Genomic DNA, 26,992 nt, shown 5'->3' with positions numbered 1-26,992 from the left:
TTATTTATGAGAAAAAATGTATTTGCTATATTCAACACATTTTACAAACGATTTATAAGTTTACTAAGAAACTGATTGTAAAATATTTTTTATGTGCCTTTATTAATCCATGATAATTAACATAGGGAAAAAGTGGAAGTAAATTAAACTAAATAATTACATATTGTACACGAGCAACAGAATAACAATAAAAAAAATATATATACAATCTTTGATTTAAATTATTTATTGACAGTTATTGATGGAATTCTATTGTAATGAAGTAATAACCGTCCATGCGCTCAGTAGCTGCGAGACTTGTTGTTATCTAACTTCTAATTTTATAAATTTGCTTTTTATTTCGTTTTTAAAATATCACTTAAACTCTAAACTTCATTGTCAAATAAAAAAATAAAAAATAAAAATGTAAATAAGGGCTAGATTTCTTACTGTCCATGCGCTCTTTAGCTGCAAGACGTTCTGTTTTCTAGCTCATATACATATATCATAATAGTAATACATCATAATTGGAGACGAGGAACTAGAATCCCAACCGTCCATGCGCTCTGTAGCTGCAAGACGTGTTGGAATATTTATTTATTTTACAGTGCCCTTGAGGTGATTTTCACAAAAATGGCGCTTTATAAATTATCCAAACATTTTTATTATTAATAACTTATATTTACATATAAGCTATGAATTCAAAAATACTTGGTACACTGCTACTTATTTGTTTGATCAATTAGCGCTTTCAACGTCTAATGGGCATTTTCAGCCTGGTGAATATTATACAGTGTAAGTATAATTCATATAAAACTAAATATTATCTTTAGTGTAGGTACATTTGAAAAATAAGTTGAAAAAGATACAATACGCAATATTTCAATGGAACAGAGTAAGACAAATTATTGAAACATGTGTTGGCGGTGTACTTTAAGAGAAGATTCTACTGTATAAAAAACGGTTATTGTTTTATTACAATGTACGGAGTCCAACTAAGGGGGCTAATAAGGGTGAGTTTTCGAATTCTATCTGCTGATGTATTAAAATAATATCGCTATTATTTATTATCCTATTTATTTCTCAAATTTCTAATCTATCTAACTTTTAATCTTTATGTCCTACATGTAAAATTTTTATGTTTTGTGATTCGTCAAATCGTCGTTATTATATATATGTGAAGTTGAATGTTTTTTCAGTCTATATTGAATTGCTCTCCCGCTTTGTCCTGTTATTTATGAACCAGGACAATTACATGTTAATTCATATATTGAACTTTTTTCAAATTTGTTGACCTGATCTTTACTATTAATTAATTTTAGGCCCAAAGGTTTTTATTATAAAACCGAAATATTTATTTTTGGTAAAAAAGTAAGTGAAAGTGTGTACCAAGTGTTTTTAAATTAATAACCTACATGTAAATATAAATTATAACATAATCCTATATTCAATCGACTAATTTTCAGTAATAAATAATCACGGTTATGAACTCGGATGTATTTAGTTTGATGGACCAATATATTATTATTGGAAACGAGGAACAAAATAGAAACCGTCCGTGTGCTATGTAGCTGCTAGACTCGTGAGGACATTTTTGGTCAGCGCCCTTGAGGTGATTTTCACAAAAAAGGCGTTAAATAAATTATCCACAGTAATAATGATAATCTGTTTTTATCGGTCTTACAACATAGTCAGACTGGTATGTTTTTAAAGCATGTTATAATAGGCTGTGGGGTTAAGTATATGTGTGTGTGGGGGATGTATTTTTCAAAAGTAGATAAAGATGTTTTTCTGGGTATATTTTTAGGAAATAATTATTTAAATATTGAATATCATGATTTATGAGGTTTGCCAAACATTATTACAAGACTTTTCAAATGAGACAAAATTTTAGTTAAGTATGTTATCAAGGATATATTATTAAATTTCGAAAAGTATTGTTGGTAACTTAAATTTCCTTTAAATAAATATAGGTACTATGGAGGAATATATAGTTATTTGTGGTAGATGACAAATGTTTTTTTTTTTTTTAAATTTACTGTTTCAATCCGAGTTATGCCCAGTAAATGTAGAAATAAAAAAGGTATTTCGTACTTGTATAAAATAAATTGCTATGGTTTATTATTGTCACTTTCAAAGTCTTTAAAAAAATATATAGTTTGTATAAATAAGACAAAGTTTCGATTGAAGTGCCTGGGTTTTAAAATATAAAATGCCAACATTAATTTTAATAAGTAAAATATTTATCTACAGTTCATAAAATTAAATTTGTCGCACTAAAAGATTCTCAAATATACCCTTATAAAATTTCAATGACTCATACAAAAGTTATTAAAAATAAAGCTTTCGAAGCAGTTTTGTGGAGACTTTTATGTTAATAGTATGCCTACGACAAGAAATGGCGCAATTCACCTAATAGCCAATTAAAATCACATTTATTGCCACAAAAATAAAGCACAATTTATTTTAATCAAATCGGGAATATCGTATTATTCCTATGGAAATTTGAGCAAAGAGATTAGATTTTTATTAACCTAATCATGACGATTTTTAGTTCGAATTTCATGCTGAAATTTTAGAGAATAGTAACAAAATAAATTAATTTTTCTAATTTAAAAAAAAAATTCTTCTCCCTGAGAGCCTCCAGGGAAAACAGTTAAACATTATTTGTTTTTTTTTTCATGCAAAAATAATACTTTCACATAAATAGTTTAGCAAATTTCATGAACTTTATATAACATAAGACTTTTTGAAAAAAAACTTAAGGTTTTTAGGTTAACTAATCTCCTTTGTTTTCACATTTCGTAAAAAAACACATTTTTTTCATCACTGAAACTGGGCATGAGCAAAAAAAATATTTTTTAATTTATATTTAAATTCCCGCAAATGCGGTTTATTCCATTGGCCACGCACCTAATACATCACGATACGGCAACATTTTGAGCTTTTGTTGTGACCGTTCAAATTTAAATTGAACATCGTCACTAATCTTGACATCACAATTATCAAGGTCAAACATGTCGCGTTTTTGTTGAGACTTATTTAAAAAAAATATACATAGTAAAAGTTATTTATGAAAACCATTGCAAAAGACTGTTTCGAGACATTGTGTACATTTATATTCTATGAAGCGTGTTGTCCTGATGTTTATTAATAATTATGTTGATATAATATTTTTTATTGTTAGTATTCTCTAAAAATATGCATACTTCCACTTTCCATTATGTTGTATCCCAACTCAACACAGGGCTTTTGACCTCATGAAGTTAGGGAGCTGTTATTATTTTTAAGTATCTTTACATTAATAAAAACTATGCATGATACTCGTAGGTGCGGTGAACAAATATCGTGATAGTACATTCTGTACGGGCTAAAGCTAGGGTTTCCTAGGACATCGGTGCCCGTATTTTAACGGCCGTAGTAAACGGTGATGCGGTGGATAACCGTCGTAACGGTGACTAGAGTGTGGTTTCCTAGGAAAACGGAGTTATCTACACCATTTAACACCGTTTCCCTAGGAAATCACTCTCTAGTCGACGTTACGATGGCTGTCCACCGCATCACCGTTCACTACGGCCGTTAAGATACGGGCACCGCTGTCCTAGGAAACCCTAGCTTAAGATAAGATTTAACGACAAACTTAAGAAAGGTTCTGTGTTGGTTTGGACATGTAGAGCGAATGGACGGAGAAAAAACGGTCAAAATATTTACGCTGGAAATGCTTACGAGTGCAGGAATTGAGTACGACCAAAAAAAACATGGCATTACAAATTTAATAAATACTTGAAATTTGACAATTCAAAAGTTGGAATAATCGGCGCACGTGCGTGAAATGATGTATAAATGTAGAAGAAGCAAAGACCAATTAATGTGGCGTTTTTTCTCTAGTTTGTTTGCTTGCATAAAACCACTGTAATCATTTAATTCTTCCGTCTGTTGGTTTTTGTAAAGTTAAAGAGCTGAAATTTTCATTGGTACGGGTAAAGTTCATTTTGTTCGTCAATTAAATGTATAAAATTCCTTAAAATATAAAATAGATCGCTGTAAATACGAATGTTTTCTCATTTCTGTCTACCCTTTTCACTTCCTAATACTTGTAACAGTTGACTTGACAATCTAGCAGACAGTAAGTGGACAGAGAGTCACCCCAAAATACATCCCCTGTAACGAGATATAATGTTTATTTCAAATATAAAGATTTTTTTCACATGTTTTTAGGAATGCCAAATTCAATGATGCTTATTCAATATCTCCCGGGCTCAAGTGACAAGCTCGATTATGAAAATATTGAGGGGGATTATAGCTTTAAATTTAAATGTAATTAATAAAAATGAAGAATGAATCATTTCAGTCATGGGTCTGAATCTATCAATCACTAAATAATTTTTTTTTATTTCCACGATTTACGCAAATCAAAAGATTTTTAAAATACTGTAAGAGCTTTGACTAAAATTGATTACTTTTTTTTTATAAAACTTTTTACCTATAAGAGATAGACCCCCATTTTAATGGACGGTCACTCGAACCCTGGGACATATTATATGTCATTGACAAAAAAACATGTACGTAATTCGTTCAAGTTATGTATGTAATTATCTCTTCTAATAGTATAACCTACATGTATGTCAGATAAGCTTCCATTTTCTGCTTTTACTTGAGTTTTTACTTGAAAGTGCATATTATTATTATGATTTGTGTTTTATTTCCACATTTTTGTTTTAAGATCTATTATTTTCTCTTTTCTTTTAAGTTTGTATAAGGTTTCATCTGACTTACCGTATTTTTCAGACCATAATTTTTCCTCTGAAAATACAACCAAAAACAAAAAATGCGTTTTATGGTCCGATGCGTCTCATCATTTGCAAAGTTTTGTGTAGTATTATATTATTACTCTTATTTAATATTTGTAAATATGTATATTTTTTGTTTTGGCTAATATTTACCAGGAGTAACAAAAGCCGCCATAATATTTTTTAAAAAAACAGAAAACGACAAAAGACGATTTTATATTATTGAATACAAGTAAAACTTTGTACGATAGATGCACAAATGTTGAGATCCGTACATTATGTAAGGCTGAGACAAGCATTATCGATAAAATCAAGAAAAGAGCTCTGCGCTGGTTTGGACACGTAGCACAAATGGACAGCGAAAGAACGGCTAAGAATATTTACGATTCAAATGTTGATGGATGCAGAAATAGAGGAAGACCAGAAAGAGATGGCATGACCAAATCCAACAAATACTCGAAGATGGGCATGTCAGAAGTCGTAATAATCGGCGCGCGTGCATGAGAAGATGTATGAATGTAGAGGAAGCGAGATCTGTATGCAAAGATAGAGTGTTGCGGCGTTCTATCCTCTCTGCCTGATGGTTTGTAAAAGTGTTGTTGTCGTATGAATACAAGTATTGTAGATTTACAAATAGTTTTCTATTAATATTAAATAACATATTAAATTGACGACATACTATCATGCCATTATTTATTTATTTATTTTTACATTAACGGTTCAAGGAACCTTTTACAGTAAAAAGTTTTATAGAAATAATCGCAGCAGTGAACAATTTATTTTGTAATATATAATATGAAATATAACCATATAATTCAATTGGATAATTTAAACTAAACAAATTAGTTCAATTAAAATATTTTTCATTTTTATCTCAGAGTAATAATTCGCAACCGCTTGGCCTCTTATAGAGATGCCTTTTCGCTCTATTGCATAGTTCCAATTTTTTGTTTTTTTGTTTCGCTTAACAATGAACGGGTTACGGACGGTTTCGGTTTTCGCTTGCAATTCTTGACCTGAGTTCCTGCGGTCCGTTGTATTGTGTTAACTGAAGCTAACTTCGTGATTGAAAATCATATAATGGTTTTTGTCCATATTATTACTCTCCAGGTCATAATAGTCAATGTGCCACTATTATTCGGTAAATTTGTGTATAAAAATAAAACTTGTCACTATCATTTTTACTCTAAAGGACACGTTAGTATTTTAAAGAATCATGCCGTTAATTTTGCGGAAAGAAAATATATTCAGGAACAATTCTGTACCTCAAAGGCAGACGGATGCGAATTTAAACATAAAATGTTTTAAACATGCCTAAAAAATCTACTTTCTCTAAGTTGATTCTAATTATTTATAGCATTAATTTGTATTTTCAGTATCTTCATAAATAAGTTGTTTTGTCGTAAGACTTACATTTCTTTAACTGAATGGACATGATCATGAACTGGATACAAAAATCAAAATTTCATTTCATCAAATTCTGGATTTGCATCGGTCTGCCTCTGAGGCACAAAATTATTCTGCATACTTACCTCAAAGGCGACCATTTTTTATTTGTGGCTTTATTACTGCTCAGGTACGATGTCTATTGGCAGATTCAATGACATTCGCTCATTATTTTATGGTCATAAGCCCTGTAAATGCTTAGACTTCCATATTCCCTTTTCAAAAATGTTTTCCCTCTTTATTGCAATAAGTTTAAAAAAGAATAACTCCAAAGGGAGGAAATCTAGCCAGTCTGCAAGCATTTGAACATACTCAAACATTGTTGTATTTATTTCAATTAACGCCATTATTGTATTATTTTGTACTACCATTTAAAAGTGTTAATGTTAGTGAAAACATTTTAATAATAAAAAAATACGTCATCTTTCTTTCGATACTTCTTTTGTTCTTCACATTAAACGAAAATGTAAATAAAACTTTTTGTGCGATCTATTCGCTAAGGAAACAATATTTATTGGAATTCGTCTCTCTATTTATTGATCTCTATATCTATTTAATTTAATATTTAATAAAAAAGCTTTCATTCCTGAAATTTGGAATCTCACAAAATGTCTGCAAGCAGTTCTCACCCTCTACTGAAAGTAAATATTATGTTTTCCTCGATTTGGAATTAAAGATACGTTGTTATTCTTGCCCTAATACAATATACTTGTGTAGTATATTCTGTTCCTGAAATGTAGATATTACTTTGATAAAATATTTTTTTTCTAATGGAAAAACAAAACTTTTGTTATGTTTAGGATTTATTCATGTTAACACAAGCGAGACACAAAACAGTTTAGTTAACAAAGGGAACTTTGTTGTTACGAAGGTATTATTTTGTACAAGTCAAATGAAAACAAATTCTTAGGATGTTTTGTTTTATCTTGACGTAAAAATAAACCAAATAAAAATATTTTATTACAATATCTCGTCAAATATTGGGTAGACTGAAAACAAAATTATGTAACCTGAATGAATCCGACATTATGAGGATATGCTTCTATAATTTTTAAAATACATGTTTTAATACAACTGTCTTGTTTTTTGTTCAATATTTGATTATTTTCCAATGTAAACTTTTAATCATAGAATTATTTTTTTTTATTTTTCATAAATTTAATTACAAACCTACCTACTTTTATTTCATATGTTATTTAGATTGAGTTTTTCTACCGACATTTTTTAGGGGAACTGCATTTTCATTATAATAATAAAAATACGTACCTATATAGTTTTATTCCACTTTTATTTGTATTTTTTTACCAGTGACCAGTCTTGTAAAACCCCTCTAGGGGTATATATTAAAAAACCTATTTTTGTCTCTGTTTTCATTTCAAATTTAATGTGTATTTACGTTTTTACTCATTATTGTTTCGTGAATTTTTAATTTTTAAATTAATGTTTGTAAACTACCTGTTACTCGCATTAAACAGGCATAAATTCGTTGACTTTATTGGGGGGATTGTCAAAGCCGTTATTTAATTAGCCGGGGCCAAAGAGGTAAAAAATAATTAACCGAAATTTTAGGTAAAATTCACGTGGAACATGTCGCGATCGTAAAAACTAAAAGGTTATGCCTCGCTATTTCATTACAGCTGCGTTATTCTCCTTCCTCTTCTCTCACTTCATTCTCATCTTTCTTTCCCACTTCCCCCGGAATTTAATTTATTTCATATAATTAAAGTTCCCGAATTTAGAATTATTCTGGAAATCTAGCTAAGGAGAAACGAGGAACTGTGTTTTGGCACGAAGACAAAAGATAGACTATCGTTTTACATAAACTGTTTGTTTCTTAATAAACTAATCAGACCATAAGCTTAATCAATTTACCTTTACATATATTAGATAGATACGATACGTTTTATTTAATTGATTTGCCCAGGTGGCTTTTATATGACAGCTATAAAATTACAATTCAAACGTCTTATTACTAAAGTAAATATGTAGGTCTTATAAATATTTAGATGAAAGTAGTTTTTTTTTTTTTAAAAGGATCGAATTCAATACATAATGCTTGAAAAATATAGATAACAAATGTTAGAGTATTTTGTAGAGTTAGGTAGGTGCATAATTAAATTTAAAAAAATTAAATAACAGTTTTTGGCAAAAGAAAATAGCAAACAGAAAAAGAGAAAAAAGTCTGTAATATTTACAGAATTAGAATAATGTGAGTTATTTTGATTTTATCGCCGTAAAAACTTTTAATCTTAAAACTGACAACGGAAAACGAAACATCAATTTCTCCTTACTTGTTTCCGAGCCAGTGTAGTCTAACGATTGGATAATTTGTAAAATAAATTTGTCTACCAGACACCACAACGAAGGTATACTGCCATCTTGTACATCTATTTGGTACTAATCAGTTATGTTTTTAATCAAAATATCAATTTCGGTCTTGACCAGTCTTAAAGATGCCTAATTAGTAGAAAGCACTAATTTATCAATAAACAAAATATTTCACTCAAAGTGAATCTGATTAAATTATCAGTTTACACCAATTAACTTGACAATTCTGCCTGTGTTTAAACAATATTTTTTGTAAATCGCAAAATATGCAATAATTATTGATGTGTAAGTAAGTGATTTTTTTTCGCACACATGAAAGACCTAAAAACACTTTTTTTACGCAAGCATGAAAAATAAGCAAGTGTGGAAAAATTATAAATATGGATTTTCCAACATTAACGGAATAGTAACGGTAAAAGAGTGAATAAAGTGACCATTTTAATGAGCTAATAGCGGATCTTTCATATTCCTTAATAAAAGGAGTTTTCCATTTTATCATTAAAAAAAATAAGTTTGCTTATTATGTCCAGACGTATGAAAAAAAAATCTTTGAGTGTGAAATAGACCCAAAACCCTAGACGAGTGTTTCAGACTCGATGACTGCTCGCAGGTTAATATCCTGATTAAAGAAATCGATTGAAAATTCGTCTCGTTGTGTAGTGGTTGACGCGTTCTCCTATTATGTTTTAGGTAGGTTCGATTCCTGGCAGGGTGGATGAAAAATATTGATGGGTTGATTAAACTGCAATAATATATCAATCAATGCCTTAACATTTTTTAACAGATATTTTTTTTTCCAAGCCCTGTCCTATACCCTCTTCCCAAACAAACAAACTAACCATCACGCCGTTTCCCCGTAAGGGTAGGCAGAGAGGATAGAACGCCACAACACTCTATCTTTGCATACAGATCTCGCTTCCTCTACATTCATACATCTTCCCATGCACGCGCGCCGATTATTCCGACTTTTGACATGTCCATCTTTAAGTATTTGTTGGATTTAGTCATGCCATGTCTTTCTCGGTCTTCCTCTATTTCTGCATCCATCAACATTCGCATTGTAAATATTCTTAGCCGTTCTCTCGCTGTCCATTCTTTCTACATGTCCAAACCAGCGCAGAGCTCTTTTCTTGATTTTGTCGATAATGCTTGTCTCAGCCTTACATAATGTACGGATCTCAACATTTGTGCATCTATCGTACGTAGTTTTACCACACATTTGCCTGAGAGATCGCATTTCAACAGCATTCAGCCTACTTTCATCCCTGTTTTTCCAAGTCCATACTTTGCTCCCATACATCAGGGATGGGACCAGGACTCCGTTGTGAACTGCCAATTACCCTCTTCCCTATAAATATATATACATTTTTGAAAAATATATTTATTAAAAAAAAACATTATTACTTGAAATTGTGGACTGTTTTTTCAAAACTCGCCATTTGCTTGAAACATAATTTTTCAAATAAAACACTGAAGTAGTAAATCCTCGTCACTTGATATGTTCAAACATAGGCAGGATGATGAATGTTACACAGTGTGTAAAGTGGCCACTTAAACCAGCCAAAGACAGGTCATAAGCCCTGTAAATGCCTAGACTTCCACATTCCCTTCTCAAAATTGTTTTCTCTCTCTGTTGCAACAAATTTAAATATGAATAACTCCCTAGGGAGGAAATCCAGCCAGTCTGCAAGCATTTGGACATAATCAAAACATTGTTTAAATAAATGTTTCTTGACATGCACCTGAAGTGTAGGACTTTACCTTTCTAAAACAGATGATCGAAATACGCTACAATTAGTCAAGCGGTAAGTGAAATGATGATGATCGGTTATAACGTATACCCTATATCAAAGTAATGATGATTTTAATAGGCTGAATTATTGTGGATTAAATTAAATGATGAGTTGTTATCTGATCAATCAACGGAGCTGGCTTACGATCTCCCTTACTAGCTTTCTACAACACCCGTAACTTACCTCCACCCTCTCCAGACTTTCCTACACAACATTTACTGAATACAATAGTCCCGAGTAATAATTCTTACCCCAAATCCCTCTAGCACTTAGATTTACAGCTCCCAGCCGACTGCCACTGTCCGAGCCTATTATGAAATATTGTATTCTGTTGATAAAATCGAATCCATCTTTCACTTACGAAAATACTAAATGTATCTATTTGTATTTCAAAGTGTGTAACGAGTGTTAAGTATTTTGTAAGAAATATTTTGAAAACTAGAACCAGATTACTTGGTTGACATTCATACAAAAATTTACTTTAATTTATAACAAGATATCCTTTAAATATAAATAATATGAAAATTTGAAAATACGCTTATTTCAAAAAATAAACTTGTAAAAATAGTTCAGTTGATTAGAGAATTGAAACCTATTACTTTTGCATGATTACTTTATGCATTAACCACTAAATTACCTGATTTTAAAAAAACCGACGTCAGCCCATGTTAGCACCCTAGTTAAAGTGTCCACAAACAACCTCCACGTCTCTCCTTCAGCTTCCATATCCTGCGCGTCCTTCCGCACCATGTCCACGTTCTATTTTCTTACACGAACTTCCAACAAACCGTCAGCAATGGACCTCCAGGACACGAAAACCTCATGCTTTGTAAAGAAGCCAAGCGTGGTTAAGGCTCTAGGGAGGCAACCGCAGTATATGGCCCAGCGAACCGAATCGTATCCGCTTGGTACGATTTGCAAACATATTTTAATGGATTTCTCACATTCTATTTCATTGGATTTAATTCTAAATTCCGCTTTTTTAGGTCAAAGTTTTTATTCAATTGACATCATGAAGGAAATGAATAATAGGATTTTAACATTTTCCGGAAATCTACAATTAAATTAGGATAAGATCGGCACATTAACTTATTATGCCGCCTCCGGGGCCTGAATTTAAATTAAGGGCTGGATTCAATTTAAAAGTAATTAAATAACTAATATACATAAGAATATTATGTAGCAACGAATAAAATTTGCTATTTAATACTCGTTATAAAGTATTATTTCATCATCATTATTTCCTTTCAGCACATTATGGTGCATAGGGTACTGGATTGGTACACTAATCACAGCGTATCTCCATCCGTTTTACTACTTAAAGGTAAGGCGATCAGTTTTATGCTTCAGGTACCATTCCAGGAACTATAAAAATATTCTAGTGTAATAACACCCTTTTAAATAAATATTCCATATCAACCATGTCAGGAATCGAATCCGAGACCTCTTGCATGGTAGGCAAACACGCTGATCATTACACCACGAGGCCGACAAGAATTATTTTCTTCAATTTAAAACAAGTTTTTTTTTTGTTTTATATTATAAAAACTGTTTTTTTAAGAACACTTTTTTTCTATATTATATTCATTCTCTTTTGCACCACAACAGATCAAGAGGCCAATGTACCTAAAATTCAATACAATCGTTTTTAGTTAATTTGTTTATAATTATCCTTGAAGAAGGCATAGTGTTTTTGCCGAAACTGCTAGGTTATTAAATTATTTATTTTTTAAAATACATTTCCACAAAATTAGTGCTTCAAACAACGTACGTCGTGTTTAAAACAGTCTGAACAATTTGTTAATTATCTCTGTATTTTAAATCTTCTTTGTATATTCTCACGTGTAAAAATATTAAAAAAGGATATATTTAAGTGTCCTTGGCACGGGTTACCCCAGTGAGGTCACATTATTTTTATTATTAATCATTGTTTATGTTTCAATGCCGCAGCAAGGCTTATTACGGGAGTAAAAAAAATATTCTCCCATCTCACAACATCTTCGAGATATGCACCGGTTAAAAAGCCCAGAGAGAATAAAATACAAGCTTTGCTGGACAGTATTCAAATCCCTTCATGAAATGGCTCCAAGATACCTATTGAACCTTTGTATTGGGGAAAATACATGTCAAAGAAAATCTACTCTTAGATCAGCATTTGATCAAGGGAGAGGAAAACTTGTCGAAATCCGGCGCTTCCCAAATACTAGATTCGGAGATCGCGCTTTTGCCGTTGCCGGCCCCTCTGCCTGGAACCAATTGACTTCAAACTTATGAATCATCAACAGTCTTAGTCAGTTCAGATCCCAACTAAAATCTTATTTAGATTATCATACCCTTAGTTTTAAATCAGAAAATATTTGTACCTCAAAGGCAGGCGGATGCAAATCCAAACGTCAAATGTTTAACAAAATCCTAAATAATCTACTTTTTTTAAATGATTGCTGATAATTTAAAGTAATTATTTATGTTTTCAGTATCTTAATACATTGATTTTTTCATTACTAGACTTACATTTCTTCAAAATCGATGGACATGATCACAAACTGGATACGAAAATCTAAATGTCATTTCATCAAATTCTGGATTTGCATCCGTCTACCTATGAGATACAAAAAATAACATATGTCACTTTAGCTTAGTTAGAATGTAAGTTTAAGTATACAATTGTAAAGCGCCCTTGAGGTGATTTTTCACAGAAATGGCGCTATATAAATCAGCCAAATATTATTATTATTATAAATGGAAAAAATTAAACATTTAAAAGATTATATAACTACTACTCAGATCTTGGTATTATTTTAAAGAATACTTTTTAAATTCTTAAATAACTACTACTACTACTGCTACCATCATGCCATTTCCCCGCAGGGCTAGGCAGAGATGGAATGGCAGAATGGACCATCACACACGTCTGCCCTGGCATATATTCCTAGCTTCTTCCACATTCATACATCTTGTCATACATGCCCTTCGGTTCTGTCTGCTTTTGACATGACCAAACTTAAGATTTCGGTTTATCTGATCATGCCACGTCTTCTTTGGTCGTCTTCGTCTCGCGTTATGGTTTATTTTCGCCATGTATACTTGTTTTACCATTTTTTCGCCCTCCATTCGTTCTACATGGCCAAACCATCTCAGAGACCCTTTCTTAATCTTATCAATTAAACTTGACTGAGATTTACACTCCCGCTTGATTTCATCATTTGTAACCCTGTCATACATTGATTTCCAACACATTCGCCGAAGAGATTGCATCTCAACCGCGTTCACTCGGTTTTTATCCTTACTCTGCCAGTTCCATGTTTCACTTCCATGCTTAATTGTTGGGACTAAAGTTCCGTTGCGCACTGCCAGTTTAGCTTCGACTGAATTATTTTTATTAGCAATTACTGTGCTTCATGCTTCGTGCGCCGTTCATTTTGTTGCTCGCATTCACTCTCCTTTCAACATCTTTTTCTACTCTTTCATCTCTTGAAAACATGCTTCTTAGATACAAAAATTCTTCTACTTGTTCAAGAAAATCGTTGTTTACATTTATTATGGAGTCAGTAACCTCACTCCCCCTTTCAAATACCATCACTTTTAACTTACTTTCGTTCATCGCCAATTCGCTCTCCAGGCATACATCATACATTCTAGGGACTATTTTTTGCAAATCCTCGTAGCAGCTTGCTAATAGAACTGCATCATCAGCATACAACAAGCAGCTTACAGCCATTAACTTGTACTGTAAAAACGGGAATCAAGTTGTGGTGAGTCCCACTCTGGATTTGAACCTCGGACCTTTGATATTTAAATCAACAAATGGGACTGCAACGCGGTTCTTACGCATAATGTTCTGAGAAAAACTGTAAAATAAGATGAATCGAAAGAAACGCTCCAGAGTTTCGGTGGAACTATTTCTTGGGAGTATAATAAATAATAATAATAAATCTCAGTACCTAATCCCTCTCCGTGTCACCTGTTCTAGACCCAAATATGTATGATGATAGATCGCCGCAACTTTTTTAGAAGCCTTCGCATATGCCCTCGTTGCGTTATGGGTGTATTCACTTTATCTCTTGGAATCCTCTGTAATCTGAAAGTCGAGGACCAAATCCATGTTTATGGGTTACGGACTTCGAGTCTTATGATTTATGGACTTCGGGCCGTACCGCTGGAAGGAGGGCTTCACGGGATTCTGTGCATTAAGGGATGTGACTGGATTATTGGGAACTTGGCTGACGCAGGGGGCAATATATTACATTACAACACTTAATAGCTTTCAGTAGGCGTTATAATTTCAGGGATAATACTCATTCGGTGCTTATCTAAAATTGGGATCCTTTATATTGTGGTTTACGGAAAGTAAAGCCACTTTTATTTCCAGATTATCAGTTTATATTATACCTTTTATTGTATACTTCTTCGTGCAGGAAAATTTATGTACATAGAATAAAATCTAAAATAAGTATTTAAATATGTATTTAATATCTATAGCACTCGAGATCTTGTGTCACGTTTGTATGAAAGTATTCCGGTATTCATTTGGCGGCCTCCGTGGTGTAGTGGTTAAGACACTTGACTCACTCACGGAATGTTCTGGGTTCGATTCCCGGTGAGAACACATTAATAAATATTTGTTAATACAATTTCTTTTAATAAATGCAGGCACTTATAAAATAAAATAGAAATTAATAAAATTAAAGGTAGGACAAAAAATAATTATGACTACCTCAAGACAAGATCCGGTCTATCTTAGTGATTTTTTAAATCTATAAAGACTTTCACCAAAAAAGTCCAGATCTTGTCTCGAGTTTATAATACGACACAATCGGGACATTGGTGCATGAAAGCCATAGTTTGTGCTGTGTTGATCGAGGAACACATAAAATAAATGTAATTTTTCTCAGGCTTGGGCGTTCTGCGATGTAATTCACCCTTGTAATTGAGCCTTCTTGCCTGTTGTGGTGCATTTTTTTAATTATTAGGTACATTAATGTTATATTATTCTGGGGTTGTTAATAAAAAATATATCATCATCATTTTATCATCATAATTTCTTTATTCATATATATGTACATTACAAAATAAAATATCTTAATTCATACATATAGAAATAATTAGGTAAAATTAGGTATATATAAAAAAAACACATTAGTATACATAATATCCAAAGAATAATATGTTAAAAAAGTAAGAGAATCTTGTAATGAAAAACTCCCTCAGAGACGTGAAAAATGTCAATGTCCAAAGTGATATTGTTCAACATAGAGATAGCCCTTCCAACAGGCATAACCATTGGCAGGTTGGTCCTGTATATTGGAATGTGAAACAGTCTATGTCGACGCTGTCTAAGGTAATAATAGCTAAGACACAAAAGCTAATGCTCCGCATAATTTCAGGGTTGTCAATAATACCGCGCAACAATCGAAATATATATTACTTTAGTGTCATTAAGAGGTTAGGCGGTGTTAAAGAGTTTTAATAAATACGTATTTGAACTGACTTGACTGATTTTACCTAACTAAAATCGACAAAATCGACGTTTTTCTAGATCAATTTGGTTGTTTTTTTTTTAAAAAAAGCATCGGAATGAAATTTTCTGAGTCGATTTATTTCTGTTTTTTTTAATTATTTATCGTTCGTTCGGAGATGTCAAATAAAACTGGCCACTTTTTTAGATTTTGAACATCCGTATTTCTTAAATTCCCTCATCTTCATTTGTAAAGTGAAAGAACTGAAACTTTTATTTAAAATTAACAGATGAAAGAATCGAAATAATGTGAATTTGCAAACATGGGCAAAATGGTGAATATTACGCAGCGTGTAAAGAAGCTACTTAAACCAGCCAATGACCGGTAATTAGACAAAGTGCATTGTTTTTCTATAATTAAAAGAGTTAAAATTAATTTTTTTTTTTATATAATCACTTTGTAAAGCGTCCTTGAGGTATTATATTACGAAAATGGCGCTTTATAAGTTATCTTTAATAATAATAATAATAATAGATTTGAAAATATACTATATTTTCTTTTCAAAAATGTTTTCCATGTCTGTTGTAATATGGCAAATAAATAAACAACTTTTTATATAGTAGGCTTTACTCATTTGAAGTTTTTGTCATCTCATAAATCTCTGGACCTCGTAATAAATAAAGAAGGCTAAAATACCACCAAACAGCCCTCATAAATACTTCCCTTAATGTAATGTCACTCACCCCAACCTTGCGGCATTTTAAAGTTTGCCAAATTTGCAAAATTCTTATCCATTCTCCCGGAAACAATGTCAAACAATTGTTTCGAAACATAATTTTAGAAGTTAACTTCATTCAAATACTTTGAATTCAGACGAATTGCGGAACGTTGCAACCTTTTGTAGGTGTGAATATGAGGTATTCGTTGTTTTGATGTAATATTAAGTTTAGAGCATGCGAAGGTCCGAGTTCGCCAACTAATACAAGCTCGTAAGTGAAATATTTGGAAGGGAAGTTAGGCACTAAGCCACACCTTACCCTCGCATTGCCGACTTCACAACGCCAAGCGAGCGGTTCATGAAGTTTATTTTAGTACAAATCGTAAGTTTCACCAATGACGAAACTAAAATGTGGATTAATAATTTATCGGTGTCATCACCATTCCCATTTTTGACACTGAATTTTTAAACCAAATGCAGTCTGTTGCATGAAAGTTAGGTAATCAGCCCTACGCTTCAGGTGCTAGTCCAGTAACATGAAATATTGCATTCAGGGGATCCTTCAGCCCATCTTTCACTCGCAGCTGATACAGAGAAAAGGTATCAAAAATTCCTGAATAAATAGTTTCAGAATAGAATTTTTCTATTATTCAAAATTATTGATCATATTTGTTTACCATACGTCTGAATATAGCAGATAAAACTGGGTACTTTTTTCGAGTTTTTAAATGGTTCTGGCTCCCATAAGAAACAATTTATCAAAATGTAGAACTATAGAAACATTTTAGTTTATTGCAACAGACAAAAAAAACATTATTGAGAAGGGAATATGAAACACTAGGCTGACAAAAACTGACTGAAAACATTGGCTGGTTTAAGTGGCCACTTTACACACTGTGTAATATTTAGTATTCTACCCATTTTTAAACATCTACATTTCCTCAAATCTTCCAACTCTTTCACTTTTGTGAAGTAAAGAAGCTGAAACCTTTATCATAGGGTGAGATTCATCCGGCTGAACCAAATCACCTACTAGCTAACGCCTGAAAACAATTTCCCAATTTTTATACGTCTTTTTTTACCAGGTAGTTAATTCGACAATGTTTGAGTATGTCCAAATGCTTGCAGACTGGCTTGATTTCGTCCGTAGGGAGACATTCATATTTCAATTTATTGCAACAGAGAGGGAAAAGATTATTGAGAAGGGAATATGGAACACTAGGCATTTACAGGGCTCATGACCTGCCATTGGCTGGTTAAAGTGGTTAAAAATAATGTTTTTACTCTCTGTTGCAATCAATTGAAATATGAAGGAAATCCAGCCATACTCAAACATTCTTGAGCTATAGAAAGACCAAAATGATAAATGTATGCAGTGTTTATTTTTAATTTAGTAAAGTCCTGCCGGTAAAACAACTTTATGACTATTGATTGTATATCACTTTGTTGATCCGGAATATAAAAAAGAGTTTCCCACACTCACGACACTAGATTAAAATAAAAACTAACGTTCTCACGTCGTTCCCTGAATTACATTTTTTTTCGGAGAATGAACGTCTCCATTGAGATACCAAATAATACAGATACCCCGACATCCACGTAATCTTACGCAAATATATGTGCATTTATTTGTACCACTTAAGAAAAAACATATATGTAATAACCATACTAACCATTTGATGATAGTACAAAAACTAATAATTATTATTATTTTTAATAAGAATAAAACATATCCTTCCATCCAATTATTCCAAAAGGCGAATCTTTTGAATGTAGACAGATATATTATCTCCAATGTTTAAAATATGTTGTAAATCGTCAGTACTTGTTCCCTCAAAACTCAAATCGCCATAGTCTCTTTTTTTAAAACAACACTAGGACAAAGGCATGCAAATGTCCTTGCTGGTAAACTGTATAACTCCTACTTTAAAGACACAACGAAAAATAATCATTCTAGCCTGTCTTTTTCTAATAATTCATTTATAAACTGGGTCAAAATTATTAATGTCAATGTTTTTTTTTCAGGTAAACTTTTTATTTGCTTGCGTATTTATTCTTAATTAAATTACCTCTGTAACTTTAATTTAATAATTTTTATATCTACATCTGTAATTTTCAATATTTATATTTTTTTATGTAGATATTTATAAAAAAAAATGTAAATAATCAATAGTGAAATATTGGGAAAAAAATGTTAAATTCATTTAGAAAAATAATCGTATTCTCAAAATCAATATGGATGTTGTGTAGAAACGTTTTCGTACATAATTTTACTAATAAAATTGTTAAAAAATATGTCTTTACAAAAACGGGACATGTTTGGCCGTGACAATTGGGACGTCAAGATTTTTGACGCTGTTCTATTTTAATTTTAAACACTCATGAACAAAGTTCAAAATTTAACCGAATCGTGACGTGTTAGGAGCGTGGTCAGTGCAATAAACCGTTTTTGCGGGAATTTAAAATTATAAATTGATTAATTATTTTCATGCTTTTAATATATACAAAAAGGATGGCTTTTTACTCGACAGTATTAAACTCTTATTAATTTAAAATTGTAAAAGAAAAATATCTTTTTACTTTAACCGTACTTTTGTATCATCTCATGCCGTGAAATACCATAAGGATTATTAAAATATCATGAGGTTACTACAAGATGGTTGGTTACAATAAAATCGGTATTTTTCAGGTTACTACCATAACACATCTCTGTTTCTTCCTGCATTAATGCTATTATTCAAATAGACAACGTGTAATGCCAGATATAATATTGATCGTTTACACCTATTCCTTAACAAGCTATTTAAATCTTACATTAAGCTTTAATTTAATGGAACCTAGGCAAAGTATAACTTTAATGTAAACCATATTTGAATGTATCCTTTGATCAAATAATTAAGTAAGCTTTTAATGTTTAAAATATGCAAAAGGCAGTACTAGTGATTTGTTAATTGAATATTCCGATTGATAAACCAGTAAAGCTATTCCACTGGGAAGATAATTTATGTTACACGTATTACAAATAGGTACATTTAAGATGTACTCCCAACCAAATTTTTTATAATAATCAACTTAATTCCCAAACACACATTTTTTAAAATCGAAATACTAATAATATTGATGAATCCAAATAAAATGATAAAAATTAGTATATACAAACATTGAAACACCTAGAAACTGGTAACTTTCATTTCAAAGTACAGGATTGATGCGTTATGTACGTGTGTTAAATAATATGGTAAAATAAAAAATGTCATTAAAACTCTCATTCAAAAAAGAAAAAGTGGTTTTATAATATTGTATAATATATTCTAAAACACTGTCCCAGACCTTTCATGCCAAAAATGTTTCGAAGTAAAGAATTTTTTTGAAACGATTCAATTTACTCTTTTTACTTTTACTACGTATTTTTTCCTGGGTCTTCTACTGCCCTCTGAAAGTCTCAAACGCCCACGACGGGGCATTATTGCCCACGTTGAGAACCTATTACTTTAGCTGGTTCCAATTTGAAGGCGCCAGAATCTTGACTTTCATATTTCATTCTCTTGTTATTTGCTGTTATGAATTGTTGCATTATGAACTGTTATGAATTACCGGTAGAATCCAAATAAGGGCCACTATTTTATATAATCAATATTTACCTCAAAATGGACTTAGGGATTGTTTTTAATAGGTTTGTGGTTGTTTTTCAGCTGCCGGAAGGCGTGGAGTTGACGCTGGGAGAGTTGCGAGCTATGGCGCTCAGGCAGCAGCAGCAGATAGACTGTCAGCACCAACTCCTCGCTGCCAGGGAGCAACGCCTGCGCTTCCTCAAGCAGCAGGAGGCCAGACACCACCAGGTAATGAAACACTCGAGTAATGACTGTTATCCCACATACGTTATCTTCCTGGCTCTCAGAACGTCAATGGTCCTATCACCGGGACTATCGATCAACCGGCAGAACCCATAATAAGGAAGTAACACATACTACGAATACCGATAAAAATATACGAAATGGATTAAGAATAATTAATTGTATTTTCAAAATCAATATGGACATTGTGGAGAAATATTTTCATACATAAATGTAAAAAAGATATTTAATCAAAATACGTTGCCTATATGGTTGGGTATAAATACTGCAAGCAAGGCGACCCTCATTCAATCGTAGAAGTCGTACTTACCATAAAATGAGTTCTTCTCCCGGGGTTTTCTTTCCGGAAGCTCTTTTCAGAGGACACGGTGCTGATTTTCTATCACCAAGCCCCCTCTCAAGTAAATTCCATGTCTTGTAACTAGGGCATGACTTGCCGACAATCTAATACCTTGTAATGATATCGAACTACGTGACCATGTCAACCGACTTACTAAACTTAAATTAACGCAAGTTTATTTTTTCTAGAGGATGCTGCCCCATCCATAGAGCGTTGCCTAATTTCCTTTTACTTTTAAAGTCAAACCTGCGGATTTGAACACTTGTTAGGTGTCATTATTATCTAAAATTCAAATTATGTTTACGGGTAGTCAAAGATTGCTTATATTCAATACAGGAAATCTGTAAAAAATCTAGGAGTACTAATGGACGAACATCTTTACTAGCGAGCTCATACTGATGAATTAAGCCTCAAAATATTTTTCAATCTACGCTTACTTAGAAGGTTGCTAAAATTCTTACCCATTAATACTAAATGCACTATTGTACAAGTATTACTACTACCCTTTCTAGATTTCGCTGATGTTTCTTTGACTGATTTAAGCTGTGAGCAACTCGATAAACTTGAACGACTTCAGAATACATGCATAAGGTACATTTTTGGTCTTAAAAAATAAGACCGCATTTCTGATTATCGTAGGCAACTGAAATGGCTCAAAATTAGACAGGGGAGAGACTATCACTCCCTCTCACTTCTGTTCAATGTACTTCATAGTTCTAACGCTTATATATATCTGGGTGAAAAATTTCAACGCTTATCAGTTTATGGTTTACATCTTTGTTCTAATTCTCAAAGCACTCTCTTAATAATAATAATATTCGGCTGATTTATATAGCGCCATTTTTGTAAAAAATCACCTCAAGGGCGCTTCACAATTGTATATCTAAACTTACATTCTAACTAAATTAAGGTGATATATTATATTTCCAGATTTAAAATTGAGGGTATGATAGTTTAAAAAAGTGGAATTTTAGTTGGGATCTGAACTGACTGGGACTGTCGACGATTCGTAAGTTTGAAGGCAATTGGTTTCAGGCAGAGGGGCCGGCGGCGGCAAAAGCACGATCTCCAAATCTAGTGTTTGGGGAGCGCCGGATTTCGACAAGTTTTCCTCTTCCTGAATCAAATGCTGACCTAAGAGTAGATTTTCTTTGACATGTATTTTTCCTAATACAAAGGTCCGATAGGTATTTTGGAGCCATTTCATGAAGGGATTCGAATACTGTCCAGCACAGCTTGTATTTTATTATCTCTGGGCTTTTTAACCAGTGCAAATCTCGAAAATGTTGTGAGATGTAAGAATATTTTTTTACTCCCGTAATAAGCCTTGCTGCTGCATTGAAAACAGATTGAAGTGTATTAGTTTGATATTTTGGGAGATTTGCGTATATTCCATTACAGTAATCTAGACGCGAAACGACATAACCATTTACAAGAGCTTTGGTTGCATCTATAGGAATATTCCTCGGTGCGGATTTGATCTGTCGGAGATGGAAGAAACCAGCACTTACCGTTTTATTGACCTGAGAATCCATTCACAATTCCTCTTTCTTCTCTTAACTCATATGGGGTCCATGCGGCTCGATTGTGGAATCATCTTTCATCCACCACTAAAGATGTTACTACAGTATCTCTGTTTAAATCACGTCTGAAGAAATATATTTTTTCTCCTCCTTAATCTCCTCCTTACCTCTTTTCTCATTTTCCCCTTTTCCCATTGAGTAATAGAATTGATTTAAGGTAATTTATATACAAATACGTTGATTTCTATTTTTACATATCTTCAGCTTTTTATATTTATTTTCTATTGAATATATTTTGTTACATGAATAATAAAAATAAAACTATTATTTTATTGGTTGATTGGAAATAATTTACATTTGGCAATAATCCCGCTAATATACAAATAACATTATGTACAAAAAGTTGTAAGGAAAATATATTAGTAGATGTTTCGAGGGAGGTTTATATGGGGCAATAGATTTTTACTGAGTAAATATGTGATGTCTCGACAGCTTTAACTATTGTAGTGATGTCGGCTTACGTCAATTTGATTATTATTTTTCATTTTCCGTTACTAGTATGTCGTAGTATAATTACGTTATTATTTTGCGAAATTCATCGCTCAAGAAACACACGAAATGATCCTCAAACGCCCTCTCAAAATTGCTTTAAACACTGTCGACATCGACATTGATGAAGGTTGAACCGTTCCAGCTCTCCCTGGCCGTGTCAAATAAGTGACTAGCTGGAAAACATTATACCAACGTACCTGCGAGTATTGAACGTAAATATAGAGAGTTTCGTTCGTAAATATTAAGAGTGGAAGACATTTACGGAAAGTGTTGTTTGCTTCGGGTGCATAAGGAGAGCCTCCCATCGGACCGTATTACGGGAAGGAAAACAGAATGCCTAGCTCCACAGAGAAAAAGTACTACTACGGCCAAACATCATTCTGCGTATATCAGAAGGAAGCTTTTCAATAATTTATTAATAATTACGGGCAGAAATAAATGTTGAAAAATTTAAGAAAAGCTTTCTTCCATAGTTAACACTAACCGTATTTGTATTATAAAATATATGTAAGTATAAATTTATTTATTTATACATTTGACCATAGTACATACATTTTTTTGTACACTTACCTATTCATAAAGTTAAGGGTATATGCCCCGTTCCAAGCAAGGCAATTACATTTTAATCTAGTTTACACATATTGATACATACACATATATATACATATACATATACATATACATACACATATACACACATTAATAATGTATACAGTACGAGTATATTAATATTTCACACTCGATATTTTTTTATTTTTTTTAATATGTTTATTTCTAAGCACTCTTTATACCACATATATGTAAATGGCAGAAATGCCTTATATAAATAAATAAATATACATACATGTATATACATATAAATATACATATAAATACATACATACATACACATACACATATATGTAACGTATGCATTGTATTAGTAGCATATTATGAACATATGTATATATTTATATAGATATGCCTGTGTATATTGATTAATTTTGTTTTATTTTAATGTTATATTTTTTAAATCTTTCAATTGTTTTATTTTGTTTTTTGTGCATTTTTGTTTCTAGTTTATATTATTTTGTGCACTTGCCAAGCACAAGAGTCTGACTCTATTTTGGCAAGTTCAACCAGAATCGTTCAATTTTTTACGTATTGTTTTCATGTTAGTAAAGGTTTACTGATAAAAAAATGAAAAAACATATAATTTCTATAAATAGTGCTTGTATAGAGAATTAGTGTTCCTCGCGATTCGGTTCATTAATGAATAATAATGGCAACATTAGCCATTATAACAATAAGTACTTTAACATTTATACCCCGCTGAAACAGCCTTCTCAGATTAACTTATTTATCAATTACCTTCCCAGCTGCTAGAAGTTTCGTTCCGTAAATGGAACTTTATAATGCCTTGTCGAGGCTTCGTTTTCCTTATTAAAATAAATGTTTTCCATTACAGATTAAGCAGGGACGAATCCACTGAAATGGGAATAGCTTTCAGCCCTAGTACAGCGGTATAAATTATCCAGTAAAACCTCCCCCTTACAACGTTGGAACTAGAATCTAGTGGATTCGGATCTCGGCGGAATCGGCGGAATCGGCGCAACTCGATCTGTTAACCACAATCAACTTTGTTCTAGTTAATTGGCTTTAGTGATGGCTTATTTGAAAATATCGGGTATCAAAACAAATCGGTTTTATATCTTTTCACTAGTTTTCACTTACGAATGATTCGATCCTATAAATGTGTATTAATCAGCACTTTTAAAATATAACAAGCAATTTTCGTCGCTTTAAGTGATAAGCGATTGAATGCTCATTTTTTACCAAACGCAACAATTACTGCGTCTAGTATTTTATTAAATGCCTTACAATATGCAATATTTAAAAAATAGTTTTAGGAGAAAAATGATGGAAATAGGTAACACTTTGATTTGATAGATACGTAAGCATTCAATTTTTTTTTTTGTTTTAGAAAAAAGAAATATGTGTTTTCTTATGATTTACCAAAATATGTAAATTTGAGGGCCATTTTCAAGAAATTTTAAATAACTTTTAAGAATTAGTCTTGATTTTTTTAAAACAAGTTGTCTTCTTTCATCCAATCACTGAATCAAATTCAATTATAAACACCTCTCTCCCGCTTCCGCTCCCGCCAAGTCTACTATATACTATTGTGTTTTTCTACTTTCTTTTATAATAGTTTTCTATGTATATATAAACAAACAACCCATTACGCCGTTTCCCCGTAGGGGTAAGTAGAGAAAATAGAACGCCATATCACGCTATCTTGGCATACAGACCTCGCTTCCTCTACATTCATACATCTTTTCATGCACGCACACCGATTATTCCTACTTTTGACATGTCCATTATCAAGTATTTGATGGACTTGATCGTGCCATGTCTTTCTCGGTCTTCCTTGTTTTCTGCATCCATCAACATTTGCATTGTAGATCCTTTTACCCGTTCTTTCGCTGTCTATTCGCTCTACATGTCCAAACCAACGCACCACCCCTTTCTTGATTCTGTCAATAATGCATGTGTCAGCCTTACACACTTCACGGATCTCGACATTTGTGCACCTATCATACATCATTTTACCACACATTCGCCTGAGGGATCGCATTTTGAGAGCATTTAACCTACTTTCATCATCATTTTTCAATTACTCCGTTGTGAACTGCTAGTTTAACCTCCTGCGATAAACATTTGTTAGCCAAAGTAGATTTCAGTGCACCGTTCACCCTGTTCCCGGCACTCACCCTTCTTTCAATATCTTTCTCGGCCTTTCCGTCCCTAGTAAACACACTTCCCAGGTAGACAAATTTTTCTACCTGATTCAGAATATCTCCGTTTACACTGATCTCACATTTAGTATTTATATGTCCTTAAAAATGTCCATTGGGCATGTAGTGAAATCTTTTGTTAAAATTTAATGGTTGGTTTGACTTACCGCAGTTTCGTTGCAAGGTAGCGTGAAATTAAATGAAAGATTTAATAGATAATATGATGAATACAGGATATACAAAGATGTGATTAAATTAAGTAAAACACTGAATGAATTAACCGTAACACTAATTTACACAATGTGGGTATTTGTAATTTTTAGAAAGAGAGAGCAAAAGCCAACTTAATGAAAGTCGCAGATTCTGGCGAGCTCCGATCGTGCCGACGTCGGACAGTTCCGGTGTGTCTTGCGTGGTGTTGTTAGTGGTAAAAATGCAGCGAAAGTGCGTGGCCATAGGCGTATATTAAATAAATGTAAATTCGTAAATGTTCACCAATAAATTTGTACAAACCTTCAGCGAATTTCAGAGAGTAACAATTATTTTTGACATCGTCTAGTAGTAAAATACTCTGAATTTATGGTGGACTTCTTTAAATAACGATGGTGAAGTGTTTGTTAATATGTATGAAAACGCTTTAGAACTAAGCGCCTAGTTTTATTTCATCCCTTTTTCATTCCCTACCCTGATGGCTAGGGATAGCTATTAGAAAGTTCCAATAATATTTCTGCCGTGTCATCCCGATTAGAGTTCTCAAACATCCATTGCTCGATCTAAATCTACTTCAGATTTGCACTTTTCTTGAAAGCCATTGTTTGAGTCCATTCTGGTGAGTCAACAATTTATAATTGAGTTGTTTTAGTTGGTTTCCGGCGTGTAGTGGTTAGCACTGCGCTCTAACAACGATGAACTTTCGAATTACACTTTCAGCGGGTCAATAATGAGTTGGCATTTTAGACCTGAATATTTTATATAGTGGAGCGATAGAAATTTAACACTAATTACAATGCACTGATTAAATATTTCTTGTTCAGAAATCCGAGTGAAAACGTTACGTATAGTTTTGCATTAAAAAAAACATTCTCAAATGAATATTTTCAAACAAACAAACCATTTCGCTGTTTCCCCGTAAATATAGGCAGAGAGGATAGAACGCTACATCACTCTATCTTTGCATATAAATCTCGCTTTCTTTACATCCATACGTCTTCTCATGCACGCGCGGCGATTATTCCGTTGGATTTGGTCATGCCATCTCTTTCTGGTCTTCCTCTATTTCTGCATCCATCAACATTCGCATTGTAAATATTCTTAGCCGTTCTTTCGCTGTCCATTCACTATACATGTACAAACCAGCGCAAAGCTTCTTTCTTGATTTTGTCGATAATGCTTATCTCAGCCTTACATAATGTAAAGATCTCTACATTTGTACATCT

At 32.5% G+C, this 26,992-nt stretch overlaps 1 protein-coding gene across 10 annotated transcripts in view; it reads left to right on the top strand.

Moving 5' to 3' along the window:
* The window catches only part of ASPP (Ankyrin-repeat, SH3-domain, and Proline-rich-region containing Protein), a 704,899-nt gene that overhangs the window by 588,916 nt on the left and 88,991 nt on the right, over nt 1-26,992 (top strand). For all 10 annotated transcript variants that reach the window (XM_088232182.1, XM_088232180.1, XM_088232181.1 and 7 more), the window contains one exon: nt 20,203-20,349. In XM_088232182.1, coding sequence (XP_088088308.1) covers nt 20,203-20,349 — 147 coding nt within the window. The remainder of the gene's footprint in view (nt 1-20,202; nt 20,350-26,992) is intronic.

The sequence above is a fragment of the Micrasema longulum genome, unplaced genomic scaffold, assembly GCF_059751315.1.
Source record: "Micrasema longulum isolate JH-2025_06_02 unplaced genomic scaffold, ASM5975131v1 h1tg000955l, whole genome shotgun sequence".
Classification (NCBI taxonomy): domain Eukaryota; kingdom Metazoa; phylum Arthropoda; class Insecta; order Trichoptera; family Brachycentridae; genus Micrasema; species Micrasema longulum.
The sequence above is the reverse complement of the archived record's forward strand: the minus strand, read 5'-3'. Positions and strand labels throughout refer to the sequence as shown.